Source organism: Erpetoichthys calabaricus, chromosome 9 (genome assembly GCF_900747795.2).
Source record: "Erpetoichthys calabaricus chromosome 9, fErpCal1.3, whole genome shotgun sequence".
NCBI lineage: Eukaryota > Metazoa > Chordata > Cladistia > Polypteriformes > Polypteridae > Erpetoichthys > Erpetoichthys calabaricus.
The window spans coordinates 134,793,305-134,813,034 of NC_041402.2; the positions used below are offsets into that span (position 1 = coordinate 134,793,305).

The 19,730-nt window shown below is 35.5% G+C and overlaps 1 protein-coding gene across 1 annotated transcript in view; it reads left to right on the forward strand.

Annotated features, from left to right (window-relative positions):
* ccdc135 (coiled-coil domain containing 135) overlaps nt 1-19,730 on the forward strand; it is an 88,244-nt gene that overhangs the window by 45,894 nt on the left and 22,620 nt on the right. Inside the window, exons 11-13 of the mRNA XM_028810187.2 lie at nt 287-415; nt 1,313-1,533; nt 4,277-4,495. Coding sequence (XP_028666020.1) covers nt 287-415; nt 1,313-1,533; nt 4,277-4,495 — 569 coding nt within the window. The remainder of the gene's footprint in view (nt 1-286; nt 416-1,312; nt 1,534-4,276; nt 4,496-19,730) is intronic.

The following is a 19,730-nucleotide window of genomic DNA, read 5'->3' on the forward strand; positions in this document are numbered from 1 at the left end:
GATTACAATGGAGGCATACAAATAATGTTACTGTCCTGGAATCAGTCATGTTGGCTGTCTAGCAATGGATAATGTTGGGATGTAGGATATATAAAAAAATACAGTTTCCATTTTTCAGGCTATAAGCATGTGAACTGGAGATTAATGTATTTCTCAACATGCAGTTTGATTTTAAGCCACAAGGTTTTTGACTCAATCACTGCATGACAGTTTGAAACTTATTTATGATTTTAAATGGCTTGTTTAATTTTCTCTTAAGTGTAGATGCTCTTTGCTTGATTTTTAGGCACATCAGTAGTGGAGGCGAGGGAATGGTTCAGTCATAGACAAGATCATTTAGAGGAGAGGAAACTGAAAAAAGAGACTGTTGTCACAACAGAATACTTCAAACCTGGAAGGACGGATGCATTGAAGAGTAAAAACAATATTATTTTAAATTTTAAAATGTTTTAATTTAGAAATGAAGCTTGTGCTTTTATAACCTAATTTTTCATTTTTGTTTTAATAAATAATAATACTTATATCAAAGTGACATTTTCATTGGAAAACAAGTAAGTGATATTGTTGAGGTCTACATACTGTGTAAATTAAATGCTGTTTGTTTGTGTACTGACTTATTATTATGTAATATTAATACTCTGTATTAATTTACATATTTAAATCAACTATGCCGCAGTGGCAAAGCTTTTGAATTAACATTTTGAATGTAACAAACATTTTTAGCCAATATTTGTATGGTATATGTTATTTGTTGTGTTGATGTTTATAATTTATAACAGTTTGTTAAAAATTTATGGGTAAGATACAGTTTTGTGAAATCAGCTTGTATGTCATCATTATGTTTTGAGCTTTAGTGCCCATTTTGTCAATTATAGTATTAATATTTGTAACCCACTATAATATAGCATTTTCTGTTGAAAAATTATTAGCTGCTTCTTTTTGTCTTGTTAATGTTAGGTACCAACTGCTTTATCTGTGACAGTTTTGACAGAATCTTTTAAAAAAATAGCCATATCACCATGACTAAAAAATGACTTCTTATAATGCAAAACCTTTTCAAGAACAAAAAAGCTTAAATTACAAACTATGCTACTGCATGTTTCTCTAATACTTTTAAAGCTTTTAGAAGTATTATTGAAATAGAAATAATGTGCATTTAAAAACAAAAATTTTTAACAAAAGTTTTTGTGTTAATTTAAATTACTTTTTGAGTTTTATTTTGATTTTGCCACCTAATAAGACTTCACAAGTATTAAAAACAAATATATAGCTACATGTTTTAAAACATATTTAACTTCAATTCTTATCTCAGGTCACAGATATTTAACAATGGTGCCAGGTGCAGAGCGACAGATGGATTTCTACAGCCAGGCTCGAACTGATGGGCTAGCCTCACGTGTAGAATTGTCTTCAGAGATGAGAGAGACATTCGAAGACCGTCCAGACTTCCTTTATTTTCAGCATGTGGTTTTTGGGAAGAAAGAAAAACAGCATGTACCTGGTTCTGGTGAAACCAATTCCAAACCAATTCTGGTAATTTCATCAAGATACATTAAATAACACACATTATAAATCAAGGAATAAAACGCCTGGGATCTCATGTATAAATGGTGCGTACGCACAAAAATGTTGCGTAAGCCCGTTTCCAAGCTTAAATCGCGATGTATAAAACCTAAATTTGGCATAAAGCCACGCACATTTTCATGGTAGCTAAATGCTTGGCGTACACAAATTCTCCGCTCGGTTTTGCAAACTGGCGGCACCCAGCGTCAAAGCAGTGCTACTGTTCCAGTGTGGTTTCCCTTTCTTTTTTACATCCACATCCCTGATGCGGCTTTATAAATACACTGAAATTAAACCGCATATTGTTTATTAGTTTAATGCATCTGATTGTAATTAACCTGTAACAATATAATGGTCCACAGAATATCAAACTATTCTAAATACCATAGCTGCTTTAGCGTTGTTACTCTCACTGCACCTTCTTCTTCTTCTTTCAGTTGCTCCTGTTAGGGGTTGCCATAGCGGATCATCTTTTTCCATATTACTCTCACTGCACCACTCAGAGTATTTATATCACTGTATCTGAGTGGGGAATCACAGCTCTACAGCAGCTGATTGGAAAGAGAATTATCGGTATACAGCATCAAGCACACACTGCCTCAGCCATGCTATCTATTGAACTGCTGTCATATGGCAAATGCTTCAGAGCCTTTCCTCGCACTTCAGAAACAGTTTCATCCCAAGAACTATAAACACACTCAATCAGTCCATCAAGCGCTCCTTGTAGAATGCTTTGTACTTATAAGTACAATTACCTCACTGTAAACTTGTGATACAATTATAATATTGCACAACCTGAGACACTTTATAAAGCATGTATTTACATATGATGACGATATAATTTTTAAGATGAAATGCAGCAAAATATGTTTATTATATTATACAGATAAAACTTTAACTACATTTAAATAATCTATATTGTTAATAATTGAACATGTGAGGACACGGTGCCGCAGCGCTAGCAAGGAGCTAGCGCTCCATTCACAGATAGGTCCTGCCTCACTCTGTATTCTTGCTGGGGTTGGCGTGACACTGGAAGGATAGATGGATAATTAAATATGTACTACAAAGATATTTCAATGTTCCTTAAAAGTTTTTGAAGAATCGCTGTTCTAAACTTACAGATGGCTTAACGTCTATTACAGAGCTGATTGTGTGGCGATTGGGTATTTAGAGAAAGAAAAGTAAGGACAGGAATTTGGGGTTAATACGTTTGAAAGAGACAGTACTGCTGCAATAAATTATTTAATCAAAGGTCGTTCACGGCGCAGCAAGCATCTTGTGTGAGGCATGAACAATCACTGTGCCACCGTGTTCCCATGTTTAATAATATGCTTTAACTCCTATCATCTTGAAAATGATATCAAGTATACATCTCAGTATTTTAATTATTCAGAGAGCTGTACTATAACGAATGTAATGGATTCTGTGTCCTGTCGGAGGAAGAGAAAGCCCGTTTAAGAAGCATGTAGTGATTCACACACATAGAGCACATAGAAGATCAAATACAAATCAAAGCATTTAACATGCTACTTTAGTTACGATGGGATTTGAGAAACTAGTAAATTAAGTGATTTTAAGATGAAGTTTATGATGTTCTACTTTAATGACAAAATAAACTACATGATTAAAGTGGAAATTTTGAGATTAAAGTTGACATTTTGAGCTTTTTTCCCACTTTTTCACTGTACCCTAATAAGCTTTTATATGACACTGAGACGGTGGGCTATGACACACAGCGACTTTGATATCTGGCAACTTCTTTTTTAATTTCGGGCACTCTATGTCACACGATCAACTTCCTTTTGTTGTTTATACCACTGTTTAAACCAACAAATAGTATTCCAAACCAACAAAGGAATAGTATTCCTTGCCTCCACTTGGTATTCGCTGAAATTCTTTTATTTCCCCCCATGCTTTTGCCATTGCCTTTTCACAGAATGCTGAGCTTAAGGGCTATTTATATTGATTTGCATATTCAAAGAGGCGTAAATCTGGGAGGAGTTTGGGGAGTGGAAGCAGGCATGTGCACGTATGTTCATTTTCACGCTGACCAGGATTTATGGAGCAGAAGAACATGGAAGTTGGTGAACACACAGAATTATTCATCTGGATTTTTTTGTGCATATGCACATTTCCACTTTTGTCCTTACGCCATGTTTTAGTGTGAATTCTACGCACAGCGTTATGCATGAGGACCCTGGTCATAGAAAAACTGCTAGCTGCTTGGTCTTATTCCAGCTAATTAAAAGCCAGTACCAGCTGTTTGCTAAAGTTCTTATTTAACAATTTTGCATACATTCAAAAATACAACCATGCAACCATTTTTCATTTTCCATCCATCCATCATAACAAATGTTAGTTTGTAAATATGTACTATATATACTGTAAATAGTACATAGTATAGTACTATAGTACTTTAGTATATTACATAATAAAAAGAGGCAAAAAATAGGAAATTTCCAATAATGTTTAAAAGGGATTGAAAAATACATACATTGTAAATGTATTATAGACACAAAGTGTGGTTTTAGTATCCGAAGCATTTCATTGGAACTCTACTTATTTGCCTTGACAAAAATGATAGGAAATATATTATAACATACACAAGGTAGCTTAAGTTTTACATAAACACTAATTAAGTGTTAATACTCTTTTTTTTCTTTTCTGGAATTGCTTGGAGATATTAATATGCTTTTCTTTAATTTACCAGAAAATAATACAACGTTTCCATCATAATCATGAAAAGGCAGCAAACGATGATATTGCCGAGAAGGCTTTTCTGATCTCAGATCAAAGAATTCAGCTGACATACCACAGAGAAGTAGATCAAATCATCCCACCTCGAAAAGACTTTTTCAGGCCTTTCATTTCAGGAGGCAAACAGGAGCCGAAGGTGAACTTCAGTCCAAATTTGATGATTTCTTTTCAGGTAAAATGATTTTCTTATGTCACAACATCATTATATTCATGTTCAATGTCATATGTTTTTCCTTTCCACGTTACAGAAAATTTACAGTGGTCCATTTATTCTAGAAAGTAGTCTTTGGTCCATTTGTGGAAACACATTTTCTCTTACACAAGAGATGTTGGACTTTGTACTGGAGTAGTATTATCTATCTATCTATCTATCTATCTATCTATCTATCTATCTATCTATCTATCTATCTATCTATCTGTCTGTCTGTCTGTCTGTCTGTCTGTCTGTCTGTCTGTCTGTCTGTCTGTCTGTCTGTCTGTCTGTCTGTCTAAATTCCAAAAATGTATGGGCACTGTATAAAATGTAAGTAAAAACAGAATGCAGTGATTTGAAAATCTCATAACCCCATATTTTATTCACAACAGAACTGAGAAAATGTACCATTTTAAGAAAACAATAAGGTCATTTTGAATTTGATGGCAGCAACATGTCTCAAAAAAGTTGGGACAGGACAATATTTACCACTGTATAGCATCCCCTCTTCTTTTAACAACAGTCTGTAAAAGTCTGGGAACTGAGGAGACTAGATTCTGGACTTTTGGGAGAGGAATGTTGTCCCATTTTTGTCTGATACAGAATTCTAGCTGCTCAACAGTCCTGGGTTGTTTTTGTCATATTTTTCGCTTCATGATGCACCAGATGTTTTCAATTAGTGAAAGGTCTGGACTGCAGGCAGGCCAGTTCAGTACCTGGACCCTTTTAATACGAAGTCATGCTGTTGTAATAAATGCAATATGTGGTTTAACATTGTTGTGCTGAAATATGCAAGACCTTCCCTGAAAAAGACATTGTCTGGATGGGAGCATATGTTGTTCTAAAACCTATATATACTTTTCATCATTGATGATGCATTTCCAGATATGCAAGTTGCCAATTCCATAGGCATTAATGCACTCCCAAAGCGTTAGAGATGCAGGCTGTTGAACTGAGCACTGATAACAAGCTGGATGGTCCCTCTTCTCTTTAGTCTGGAAGACATGGCATCCATGTTTTCCAAAAAGAATTTCAAATTTTGAATCGTCTGACCACAGAACAATTTTCCATTTTTCCTCAGTCCATTTTAAATTAGCTTTGGCCCAGAGAAGATGGTGATGTTTCTGGGTCATGTTCACATATTGCTTTTTCTTAGCATGCTACAGCTATAACCTGCATTTGTGGACAGCACGGTGAACTGACAACAATAATATTCGGAAGTGTTCCTGAGCACATGCAGTGATTTCCATGACAGAACCATGAGTGTTTTTTAATACAGTGCCTCATGAGGGCCTGAAGATCATGGACATCCAGTATTGATTAGAACTCTGGAGAGATTTGTCCAGATTCTCAGAATCTTTTGATGATATTACGTGTTGTAGATGATGAGATATTCAAAGTCTTCGCAATTTTACATTGAGGAACATTTTTCTGAAATTGTTTCACAATTCTTTGCCTTGGATTCCTGTAAGTCTAATCATGTTCCTCTGATGATGATTCCTGGTAGGAGTCGAAAGCTTAGGAATAAATTACTATTTTAAGATATGTGATTCATTATATTCCTTTGTGGATTTCCTGCTACATGTAGTTGTTGACTTACGACCTATGTGCCCAAATGACAGTTTTCGTCATGCCAGCTCTGTATGTACATTATATACTGTATATATGTTATATTTTGCCATTTTTTATGGAGGCTGCTAACCTTATCACTCCCTCCCTTACTTTTGTACTTCATAATGCTTACACAGCCATCTCGTCTTCTGGAAATAAGGGTTTCCTCACTAACTCCCAAAGTGATCCATAATCTCCTGCAATATATTGTTATGATTTTATTTTTCTAAGCACACTCCAGATACATTTTTCAAAGATGGGATGTGTAACATCAGTTTACCATATGGATGCATTTTGTTGCAACACTGCATAAAAAAGTCACTGATGCTTCACAAATGACAACTAGGGGTCACTAATGTTTTTCTAAAATTCTAGTAGAGAAAAGCCAAGCAAAATGACACCTTTTATTGGCTAACTAAAAAGATTACAATATGCAAGCTTTCGAGGCAACTCAGGCCCCTTCTTCAGGCAAGATATAAGTTGCCTCGAAAGCTTGCATATTGTAATCTTTTTAGTTAGCCAATAAAAGGTGTCATTTTGCTTGGCTTTTCTCTACATTCATAATGGCTAACACGATACAACACCCTAGTACTATAAAATTCTAGTAACATTTAATGTTAAGTAACAGTTTTTTCTATTCGGTTTTTCAAGAAAAGTAAAAGATTAGTGAGAGTGTAGTGTGAGTTTGTTTTTTCCTTTATGGCATTCCAAAGCCCCACTTGATTGGTTTAGATCCTACCTCTTAGGCCGCACTCAGTTCATACAACTTAAAACCTTCACATCCCAACCCACCGCTGTTACTTCTGGTGTGCCCCAGGGCTCTGTCCTGGGGCCTCTTCTTTTTATTATTTACCTTCTTCCCCTTGGCAATATTTTTCGCAAATATAACATTAATTTTCACTGTTATGCTGATGACACCCAGCTCTACCTTGCTGGTAATCCCACCTCCTCTTTTCCACCACCCTCGCTTATTGACTGCATTGCTGAAATTAAATCCTGGTTTTCTTCGAATTTTCTTAAATTAAACAGTGACAAAACTGAGGTTCTCCTCATTGGTTCCAAATCATCATTATCCAAAACCAATAATCTTTCTCTTATTATTGATAACTCTGTTGTTTCCCCATCATCTCAGGTCAAGAGTCTGGGTGTCATCCTCGACAGTACTCTATCCTTCCAATCTCACATTAATAACATCACCCGGTCTGCTTACTTCCACCTCCGTAATATTAATCGCATTCGCCCCTCCCTCACTCCTCACACCACTGCCATTCTTGTTCATAGTCTTGTCACTTCTCGGCTGGACTACTGCAATTCACTCCTCTTTGGTCTCCCGAATAAATCTCTTCATAAGCTTCAGTTAGTCCAGAATTCTGCAGCACGTATCATCACTCAAATCCCATCTATTCACCATATTACTCCGGTCTTGCAGCAGCTTCATTGGCTCCCGATTAAGTTTCGTATTGATTTTAAGATTCTACTATTAACATTTAAGGCCATCCATAACCTCGCCCCTCCATATCTGTCTGACCTTCTTCATGTTGCCATTCCATCCCGTAACCTTAGATCCTCTTCCTCCACCCATCTGACTGTCCCTCCCGCCCGTCTAACCACCATGGGGAGCAGAGCTTTCAGCCGTTCTGCTCCCAAGCTCTGGAATTCATTGCCTGCGGATCTCCAAAATATCAAATCTTATTCATCCTTCAAATGTAAACTTAAATCGCATCTGTTTAAAATGGCTTTTTCTTTTTCCTCCTGATTATAATGGTTTTGTTTGGTTTTAATTTCTAGATTTTCTGATGTTTTAAGTTTTTATAATTGTGTCTTTTATTTAATTATTTATTTATTTATTTATTTATTTATTGTTGTTCGGTGTCCTTGAGTTCCCTGAAAGGCGCCTTGTATAAATAAAATGTATTATTATTATTATTATTAAAGCACTTAACACCACAGATGTGGCAGTTAAGCATGTTTTTTTTTTACATAATTTTCAGTTAACACTTTCTTAAAAGGTAAGAATTGCTTTTCTTTTTCTTTCTAATTAATAATAGCAGAACCTATAGAAAGTACAGTATGTTTCATCACTTTGCAACAATATACCGTACCCAATACCCTTGAAATGATTTTAGGCATTTTACAAAATATTGTAATAACAGTTTATCACAGGCTGAGATTTTATCAAATTTTCAGTTGCATCAAAGATTTGCTATGCATTTAAATTAGTTGTTTTTGTATACTTAATACTGTTAACCTTCCAATATTACTATTACTTATTTAGAGAAAATACTATTAAAAGTATTAGATCAGTAAACAAAATTAAGGCATTTGAACATGTGACAGTAGTGTGATAAATTGATGGGATACTCTAAATACATTATTCTATGCAATTTTGTGTTGTTATTATAAAGAGATAAAGTGGAACATTGTAACCAGGGAATGAAATTCATAAGGGAATAGGCAGAGATGAAGTGAAAAACCAGGCATGATCTTCACATTAAGATCACGGAAGACACTTAAAAGACCTGCGATAGGAAAGAGAATGGCCACGGAGCGTCTCACAGGGACCTTAAACATGAGACTTTGTGCCAAGAGATTGACCCAGGACCGTCTCGCGATGACGTAGAACATGAGATTCTTGCAAGACACACCCTATTTACAACCAGTATCAAATAAGATTTTAGGGGAAGCAAAAATTCAGTCGTATAAAGGATTTGAGCACACAGAGATCCAGTGACGCAGGGCATATAAAGCGTATAAGGACAATACGTTATAAATGAAATGTCGACGACTAAGTGAAGAAGAAAGCAGCGCCAAAAAAAGAGACTCAAAAGTGTTGGAGAGATAAAAGAGCAAAAAAGAAAAAGAATAATCTAGTTGCAAATTCAGAAAATAAGGAAAGTAATTATCAGCCCGGTACAAGTGGAATTGAAAAAAGCACGTCCAATCCGGACGTTGGCACTTTACACATGCAGAACAGGTTAAAGATTATGAAAGCAGTGGAATTCGAAAGGCTCAAAAAATAAACATTGGCGCGATACACATGAGGAGAAAGTTAAAGATATGAAAGTAGAAAAATTAGAAAGTATAAAAAAAAGAAAGTGAAGATCGCAGTAGCGCAAACAAACGGAAATTATTACTCGGAAAAGGGAAAATAATCACCACGGACCAGGTGTCATTGAAAAAAAAGCAGGACAAAGCGAGGTCAGAAATAAAAGACAGAGTAGAAAACAAAGTTAAACGTCATAAAGAGGTTTAAAAACAAGGGGGCCAAACACATGCAGAGCAGGTTAGAGATAATGAAAACAGTGGAATTCAAAAGACTAAAAAAAAAAAGTAGGCACGAAACACACGCAGAGCAAGATACAGAATATGAAAGCAGAAAAAAAAACAACAGTGTCAAAACAAAGACAGTAAACAGCGCATTAGCACAAAAAAAGAGAAATGATTACTCGGAGAAATAACGAAAAGGCGAATAGAGATCGAATATATGGACATAGGTGATATGTCAAAAGTATGTAAATATTGTAAGGCTTTGAAGTTTAAGTTAGAGAATTTCAAAAATGGGGTTTACCTCACATGCATTTATTGGTTACTTTGCAAAAAAAAATATTAACTGCTGATGATGTAGATTGCTTTGTCTGTGCTGAAATTCCAAACAGAGAAACCTATCCTGAATTATGGTATAAAGTCATTAAACACATGTCTCACTGACCTCATTTAAAAGATTCAGCATATTGGGACTCCAAAGATTCCAAATATTGTTTTTAAAGAAGTTCTGAAATAAAAGTGAAACTAATGAAATAGCAACAATTCAAAGAAAAAAAAATCATAAAAGTGTGTATCCGGAAAACCAAACATGGGGGTTGGCGAGCGAAGCGAGCAAGGGGCAAAGCCCCCTAGTGTTAAATAATTTTGATATACTTGACCTAAATAATATGTGTGTGTCAGTGGTAGCTGGTGGTCTTTCAAACAGGAGAAGCACATTTTAGGCCTACATCTTAAAATTCATCAATAATTGCATCATGTTAATTATATGTAAATTCTGCCCGCCTTTCTTTTTGGAGAAAATGGTCTGTGACCCTGTCATACCAACTGGGAATCTTTTCCAGAGACTTGACCAGTTTCCTGTCAATTGCCAAAAGAGCAAGGTTTCTTAAATAGTGTTAGCCCATTGTACTACAGCTCTACAATGACTCGTTTTAAGCAGGAGAAGCTCCTCTCTTCACCTGCTGATGTAGCTCCTTCGTTGCAACTAAAGACAATAGCTTGTATAGGCGAGGCATTGTACTATCCAACTCCATGTCCTTAAAAAACACCAAGAAATCACACAGCTTACCCCTGTTACCCTGCCAGTCACAATTTGAATATAGGACTTGGAGTTCAGATCTCCGTCTCCCTGAATTAAAGAAATGGCCATCGCTTTTAAGGACACTTTGCCTCCTCAGATAACACCTGTCTCATTTCATCAGATTTCCCTGGATTGACTAGTTCTAGGAAGTGCATACTTTCCAAATTTGAAAAACGCTGAGAAATTTGCCCCATATGATTGTCTAGGATGGCAGTGTACACATTTCTGTCAAACTCCTAGGGATGTTGCAATTATGAAAGACACCAATGCTTTCGTCTAGGCTCATTTTGAGGGTATGATGTGATACTTGCCACTTTTGCATAAACAGTGTTGAAAACTTCCTTTGACTCTCAATTCTTTGTTTTCAGTAAAGAACATCCATAGCCCTCATTGCTGCATAATGTCAAAGACCACATCAGTTTCTGAGAAGATTTGTTCATATGTGTTCAACATGAACACGAACTCAGAACCCCCAAGTGTCTTTAAGAAGCCCTTGGCTGCACTGAGTGTGTCCTCACCTACTATGCTCTCATCCTTGATAATCTTTTCAAATGTCTGCATCATAGTTGTTCACATCAGTGTTCACTATTCGTGTTGTAAAGTTTCACCAAATAGGAGCGTTTCTGGCCAACCGTGGACACCATACAGGCACTAGAAAAGACATCCTATTGGTAGATTTAGAAAAAAATGTGGCAAACCCGGAGAAAGATGCAAAAAACATTCTGGATTCAGACAAGCATTTTTCCCCCTGAGGCAACACCAGGTTCAGTCTGTGTGGATAGCAGTGCACAAACTTTACGTTGGGGGCTATTGCTTTAATTTTAGCCTCAAGTCCATTCAGAGACAAAGCCATGACAGCTGTCCCAGCATACGTTTGAGCCATAGGCTTTTCATTGTAATTGTAGGCCTACATGTTTTCTTTTAAAACATCAAAGACAGACTGGGCATCTCACGCCACTGAAACTTAAAAAAAAAATCTAACAAATCCCTCCTGAATTTGACCTGCAGTATCGACATAGCAAACTATGGCAGACATTAGTGCATCACATGAAATGTCAGTTGTCTCATCTACTTGTCATGCAGAAAAGGGAGTAGTTTGAACTTGACTTTTGATTTTATTAACAACAGTGGCTCCAATGGCAGAAATTAAATAATTTTGAATAGAATGGGACATACAGATGACTGGATGTATGTGGCCAAGACAGAATCATATTTTGATAAAGTTTCTGTGAATTTTCTGTAATTGCCCTTGTTAGCAGATTCACTACCCTCAATATGCCGGCTGTTGACGGCCAAGCAGTGAATTGATGTCAGTTAGGCAATTAAGAAAGGGCCTGTGTTTTTCATTGTTTCAAATGTTTTGCCACATGAATGTGAACACCATCACTAACTGCATGTTCTACTCTGACCTTGCCAAGACAACTTAACCATGAACTTGAACTTGCAAGTTCATTGCTTTCTTGATGTCTTTTGTATGCCATGTCAAAGTTGGCTACATCTGCAAAACCCAGTTTTGGCCAAACAAACTTAGATGGTTTCATTAATAGGCATGTCCAACAGTACATTCTCTTTGTCACAGCACTTCAGGACTCAGCTTGTCATATAAGTAGAGTTGAAAAGACCAGTTATTTTTCCCTGACCCTTAAACCAAATCAGTCTTGGGCATTGGTCTGCCCTGCTGTTTATTTCTGAGTCTCTCCTTATAAGGAAGATTATCAAATGGTTTAGCCAAAATCAGGTCAACAGTATTAGCACTCTCTGCCATTATGCAAAGTAAGCTAGCTATAATATTCTGAAGTGCCATTTAAGTCTAGTGAAGCTGTACTTCAGTGGGTTTTAATGGATTATGATACTACGGGAAAGTATGAAAAAAAAATAGTCATGTTAGGTGACCTGCAAGAAATTATTGCTGATTCTGAATGAACTACCCATGAAGTTGAACAAGTTCTAGCACACTGCTTTTAAGAGCAATGTAAATGCAACATCTGTGTGTGCGTTTGGTATCATGATTGTATTTGTGTTCAGTTTGTATACATTCTGTTTCTGTGGCACTGTAGTTGTTTTCCCCATTAACAATACTTTTGCATTTGTTATTATTTTTTATTTAATGGAAAATGCTGAATAATAACTATTCTCTAAAACCCTCCCACCTACAATCTGGAGCTAAAATCACACCATCACGTATAATAAAGTGATGCGACAGTCTCTCTATTATAATAAAAAAAAATTTGGGTTGAGACATGATCTTCTCGAAAGACACTTTGACATCCTGCCAGAGACACTTCAAAGTTCCGTGAGAGAAAATTTAACGTCCCGCGAGACAAGGCAGTGATACTAAAGGACAGCTGCTGTACAGGCTTTTAAATGATCGACGCGCAGCACAACAAGCAGAACACGCAATTCGGCAGCAGGAGCATCAAGCCAGCAGCTGATATGTCCACATCTCCTTAGCGTGCATTCAGCCCCCCCTTCACAAGCAAAGTGGCAGGCGCGTTGCGTACCCCAAGGGGGCCCGGGGTTTGGGGGGGAGACGGGGTGGTTGAGCGAAGTGAGAAGGGGGCAAAATCCCCTAGTACTTTAATATGAATAAGTAGAAGAATGACTAGATATCATCCAAATGAAGGATAATTAAAAAAAGAGAGAATTTTGGGGAATTAACTACACTCACCCCAACAATGGATGAATTCCGTGGAAGCATTATCGATTGCTATAGGCTATGTCTTAATTTAACAGGCTAATAAGATTAAATACTTTCAGTCACGATTAGACAAAGCTGCATGAGGATCTATTCCAGATCTTTATACTACTCCTAAGTTATTGTTAAAGTTGATCCAGCAGAATTGCTTTCATTAATTAAATCACACACTTAAGGGTAACTAAAAAACTTAAGGAGATGAGCACTGAAGCCAGGAAGCACTTCTTCAAAGAGTAGTGGAAATCTGTGACCAACTTTTCAGTCATATAGTTGAAGCAGAAATCGCAACAATTAAAAAAAAATTGCATGATTAATTTATTGGGACAATTTAGCCATTACAGTAGCTAATCAAAGAAGCATGTTGGTCTGAATGGTTTCCTGTCATTTGTTGCTATTGTGCATTAATTCATGAGTAAATTATGGTTTTAGCAGCTAAAATACATATTTGAAAGGTCCATTGTTTAGGAAAAAGTAAGTGATTGAATATTTATCTCACATACATGAAAATTAGCTTATTTGGTGAGTTTAAACATAAGCTCAACAGTGCTACAGTAATAAATTCCAGGTACCCTATACTGGACAAATCTGGTGAATAAAATATAAGAATAACTGTAATTGATCAGCCATGTTTCAAAATGTCTTTATACATTAAAATTTACTTCACCAATTTCACAACCACAACCCAACAATATAGCTTAAATATTAACTGACTAATTTTACAATTGTACTTGTTATTAGAGATTTTTGTAATAAACATGCCTGTTGTTTAAAAGGGGAAACACATGGGCTTAACAGGACTGGTCTTCCTCCTGTTAGGGGAAGCAACATTAACATAATATATGTGTGGTACATTTGTGAATACTATGGAATTAAATCTTGTTGCTTTTAAAATATCAGTATTTGGTACAGTACTGAATGTGCAAAATAAGTAATAATGTAATTTGTAAATAATAATGGCAGCACTCCAGTTTTAGTGTATGATTAAAGGACTTTAAAATATAATAACACAAATAATTCTTACATGAAATATATTTTTACATTTTTCTAAAATAAGTTGTCATCTATTATGTCTGTTAAAATGAGGTATCCATATTTTAAATAATAAAACAAGGTGAAAAACATGCACTGTGTGCAAATGATTACAGTGATAATGAAGTATAAATATAAACATAACCTATGTTTAACTTAAATATAAACAGGTCATATTTCAAATAATAACTTTAACAAAGGAACCCTGTGAAATTCAGAGGGCCATTGTATTTTGGCATTTTATCAGTTCATCAGAGAAGTAGTAATGTGGGTTCACTTGAAAATCAAGCTAATCCTGAATGGATAAATCATTTTTTCAAACATAAATTTAGTGCTACTACGAATCTTTAATTTCTAAAAATGGGTATTGAAAGCATAATGCTGTTTAAGGATTCAGCTCCATTTTAAGTAGTTAAATAACCAAGATCAATAGGCTAAATGTTGACTTCAGAAATAAATAATACTCCTATACTGCTATATTTCTTTTACAGTGTGGTGCGAATACTGCTTTGTATGAGTGTTTTCATAATTAATCCAATTGTACCTGTATTTAGCAATATAAAATTAATTATAGGAGTAGATTGATCTTTCTAATAAAAACCCACTTTCACAGGGTGTTTGGGAAAATGAGTTTTTATTATCTGATTTTTTACTTAGAGTCACTGGAATGAATTATGGTGTTACTTCCTAATTAATTTTGAAAATGAAGTACTGTAGAGTAGTGGCTTATTGAAGCAGACTAATAACTCACCAGCACACGTTCTGTGAAAATATACATTTAAAGTCTACAACTTTTTTTTTTTTTTTTAAATTTGGTCATAGTTTAAATAGAACTACAATTTCAAGTTTCCCTTATAGTATTTATTTTTCCAAGAGGGTTACTGGACAGTCAAATAGCAGTTGGATGGATGGGTTTGTGGAGAGGCTTTCATGGCTAAGTGAGTCACACATTTACTGTGCTATGAAACTGATTAAACAAGCAGGAGCAAAGCAAATACCGCTACAGTTTAAAAATATCAAAGTAAAACTATGCCAGCCCCACACTACCAAAAATGATTGATAAAGCTAACAAGAGAAGAGGAATTAGTTGTGTCATTTGGAAAGCCTGAATATTAATACTTTAGCAACTGTCCCAAATAGCTAAAATTATTCCTTTTTGTGCAGTTGCAAATACTTAAATATTTGCTGCTGATTTTATCACCACAACAAGCCTGTTTAGTAAACTTAGTAAGCTCTCTTGGTAGAACAAACAGAATAAAATAGTTTATACTACAGTATAAACAAACTATAAAATGTGATGAGAAAGTTATCAGTCCGATCATTCTACAAGTCAAGAAAACTTGCCAGAGTCCCCCAAACAAAATAGAAGACTGAAAACCACAATCTGTGTAATCTTAACAATTACATACAAAATGTAATCATAACAATAAATACTAAATCATTATTTAAGCCAAAAATTCTAAGTGTGAATATGAAGACACAAGTAAGTCCAAAGTATAGCCAGGACAAGAGCTTTCAAAAGCATTTAAAACTTGACTCACAGAGTCGTTTTCCATAAAAATTTTTAAAAAGAGTAACAATGGCAGGTGTGTCCTTATATAGAAGCCATACGGGCTGTCTGCTTCCGCTATTAGGCTCAATCATCCATCCATGCCATCCGAGTTTTGTGAAAACCAATTAATTTTAAAATTGGGTGGATTCCTTCCTGAAAATCACATTCTTTTATTTCAAAACTATAATATACTATAATTCACAGGAAGTTGGGAGCATGTGCCAATTACAACGTGTTGCCTCATTCACCACACAGAAAACCAGCCGTGCAACAGGTGACACTTTAGCACCACACTGAACAGTGTGAGGTTTTTTACAGTGGTTGGAGTGCCAGTCCTGCCACTAACCCCTTCACAGGCACAAAAGTAATGTAAGAAAAAAAACATATACTTTATATAAGAAAATTAATGAAACTCCTCTCCACACAACTGGTTATTCCCATGGTGTATACACATTAAGTAATTCCTTAGTATCATTCTATAGATTGTAGCAAAGGGACTCGTCTGCAGTGCCAGATCTACAGTTTATTTTAAAGGTTTATTGAGCAATTTAATCAGTAGCTTGTTTTTGAGTAGTTATGAAGCTAAAACTTTGTGACCAGATTCAAACATCATTTGTAACAAGATTACAGTATGTTAGGTTAATATCTGTGAGTACCAGCTAGTGCTTCAATGGACAGTTAAAAATTATGAGAAGTAAAGAAAACCAATAAGAACAATAAAATCTAAACCCAGGGCCAGCAAGTGGAGGACTGAATTGGGAGAGCAAAAGAATATCAGCTTAAAAATAGAACAAATACAAGAAAAATACTCAGAAAGATATTGTGAATTCTTCGATATGTAGAGTGTTAAGCAAAATGGACAAATCATACAGAAGAACAGTAAAAAGTAGGAATGTTAAAGACTATAATGTGACCACAAAGAATATTGACTAATCAGAGAGGTTCTTTGTGCTGCATGGCAGACGAAAACAGATTTATGTTACTGTAAATTTGTTTCAAGTTAAAGAGCGGATATATGGAGTCAGTTAAGACTTGATTCAAGTCATGAAGCAGGTGCTCCTGAACTTCTGGTTGGAGCAGATGTGGGAAATTTCTTAGGTAGTTAAATAGTTTAAAAAAAGTAAATGTGTGAATTCACAAAACACCATCTCACTGGAGAGCATTTGCAATATCCATACATATTCAAAGGTACAGCTGTTAATTTGGATACTACAGCTATAACATGTTTATCAAGTGTGACAACTTTGAATTTTAGACAACAGTCTCCCTGAAACTGATTGGATTCAGAAACTGGTTGCAGAAACTGATAAGAACTATCAAGAATGACTGCTATCAAGATCTTCCATTGTACTGTATTAGAAAGTTGAGTGTCCTCAAATGTTAAAGAATGATAGCAACAGTGCACCTTAAACATATAAAAAAAATACTCAAATACATAATTCAGCTCAGCGTATACAATAGGCATAAAACAGGATGATTTTTCCCTTGGGTGATATTTTATAATCGGTCTAGTACATGTGATGCAGAGTCTGTTAAGGTAAACAGCTGACTCGGGTATTTTAGGAATTTACAAGGAGTAGGTGAAACAGAAAATACAGAAATTCCACATACCTCATTGATGGATCACACTTCCTCTGAGCACATACTATTTGTTCTTTGGACCCTGGCCAATCATATGTTAAGGAGTGAAGTCTGGGAGTGGCTGCATTTCAATGGTGTTTAAAATCTTCTTTGCTTCTTTCACATTTGCCATTTTTAATCAGGCAAATTATCCATATACAAATACAATTTGGGTAGCTTTTCCGAAATGAAATAGGAATTATTTAAATTTACCTTACTGACTTTCAGTCCTTTGTCCAAGTGTGTCTATTTCATTCCATGATGCAGAAGGTATTTGAGTTATTTATTTTTATTGTTAGAACCTTGAATATTTCATTTTTGTGATGTTTTATGTACAATTATTATTTTTTATATTTATTCTTAATTAATATTTAGTTTGAGTTATCCATTTTTTTCACAGGCACCATTATATTGTTCATAACAATGAGTACATTGGTTAGTTACATGATTTTTGATGTCATCACACTTCCCTTTAAAAGATGGCAGTGCAAATTTGGATTAAACCTCCAAATACAAAGTACCAACAAATCCCATAACCCAACCACCCATTTGCTGCTCGATAGCAGAGTTTTCAATTCAAAAATTCTTATTTACTTAAACCCAGTTAATTTTTGTACACTCTACTAAGTATTTTATAACAATATTTTAACAAAAAATACATGTGGTTTTGATGTTGTGAGCATACAGCTGACAGATGGATTTGCAACTCAAGTAACTTGAGAATTTTTTATGTTTTCTGCCCCCTAGCATTAACCCTGGCTGGCCCCCACTGAAATCCATTGTATCAGAAATGTTGTTATATCTGTTCTACACAAAACACAGCAATTATTAAATTTTTTAGGTCATCAGTATCAATTACATGGGAAAAGTAACAAATACAAAAACTATCATTTTTGGCTGGAGTATTCCTTTAAGTCAAAGGTTTAATTGACTGGAGGTAGCATAGGTATTTTTTTTTTACCAGACAAAAAAAATAATTGATGATCAACCTTTGTGTAGTTTGTGTTGAGACTGGCTATTCAATTCACTTCAGTCAATTCATTTTATATAGCTCTCTTCATGGAACAGAAGTTTACAGCATTAGACAAATTCATAAATACAGTACAAATACAGTAAATTATGAAACCATACAACCACACACAATAAATTAAACATAAAGTAAAAGTGAATGAATCTGAATGATTAACACAAAGGAAAAGTGAATGATTAACATAAACAAATTTGACACTATCATATGCCGTTAACCTTATAACTCAGATATGGCCAGTTGACAACAAAGGAGAAGAAAGCAGAAACACCAGTAAACAACATTCCTGGAGAAAGTAAAACTTGGCTTGAGGGTTATGGTTATAACAGGCAAAATCATTGTTTTGAAGACCAAATCCAGCCTGCCACCTATCATCTCCTGACCGTTATGCAATATCAGCAAGGTATGTTGAAAGATTTCATCTCAAAGCCTTTGGTATTTCTAGTGTTACATTTTAAAATCAGGATTGGTAACTTAACAAAATGGCAGTAGCAACAAGTGTTAAGAGGACAATACTGAGCAACAGGATAAAGTAGGTTCCCGAGGCCTTGTATGTAGATTCAAGAATGAAAATATGTGCACATCAAAACACTAGGAAAGTGCATAAGCCAAAAAACAACAACAACAACAACAAATCAGATGTATAAAACCTAGCATACACGTATTTTTACACAATTTACCCTTTATAAATACTCTTGTAAATATGCGTACTTAAATGTGCCTCAGACACTGTCCTGAAACATCCACATATGAAGGCTGCCAATCAACCTCATACATATTCAGTCATAATGCTGTAGAACATCATTGGCTGATAGAGCAGCCTGTCACCTGACACACAAGTACACCTACATTCAAGAGTATAGTGTTGTGCTCAGCAATTGAGAGTGCAAGATCATGCTCAGTATTATAGCTTCTCTCTTCTGTGCTCTGCCGAGTGTGTGTGTGTGGGGGGGGGGGGTCTATTAAAGGCGCAAGGTGACAGTATCTATGCGGGTAACCACTATCATCTGGCACATGTGATCACATGATTGCTGTTATAATGAATAGTACAAGCCATATGAAACACAGAAAGTTCAGCCAATTACCTTACAAATAAGCCATTCACCACATACAGTATTCCATTACATCTGCCAAAGCTGCTGTGCCTCAAAATAAATGAATAATGTGTTGATCTAGGCCCCTGAGACACTCCATTTGTCAGCAACATCTTGGCATCACAGATGACTTGTGCATTAATGGAATGTAACTACTCATGGTTAACAAAACCAGCTTCATTTTCTCTAGATGCCCTTATTGCAATATGAGAGCAATAAATTGTGAGGAGAACCAGGCACT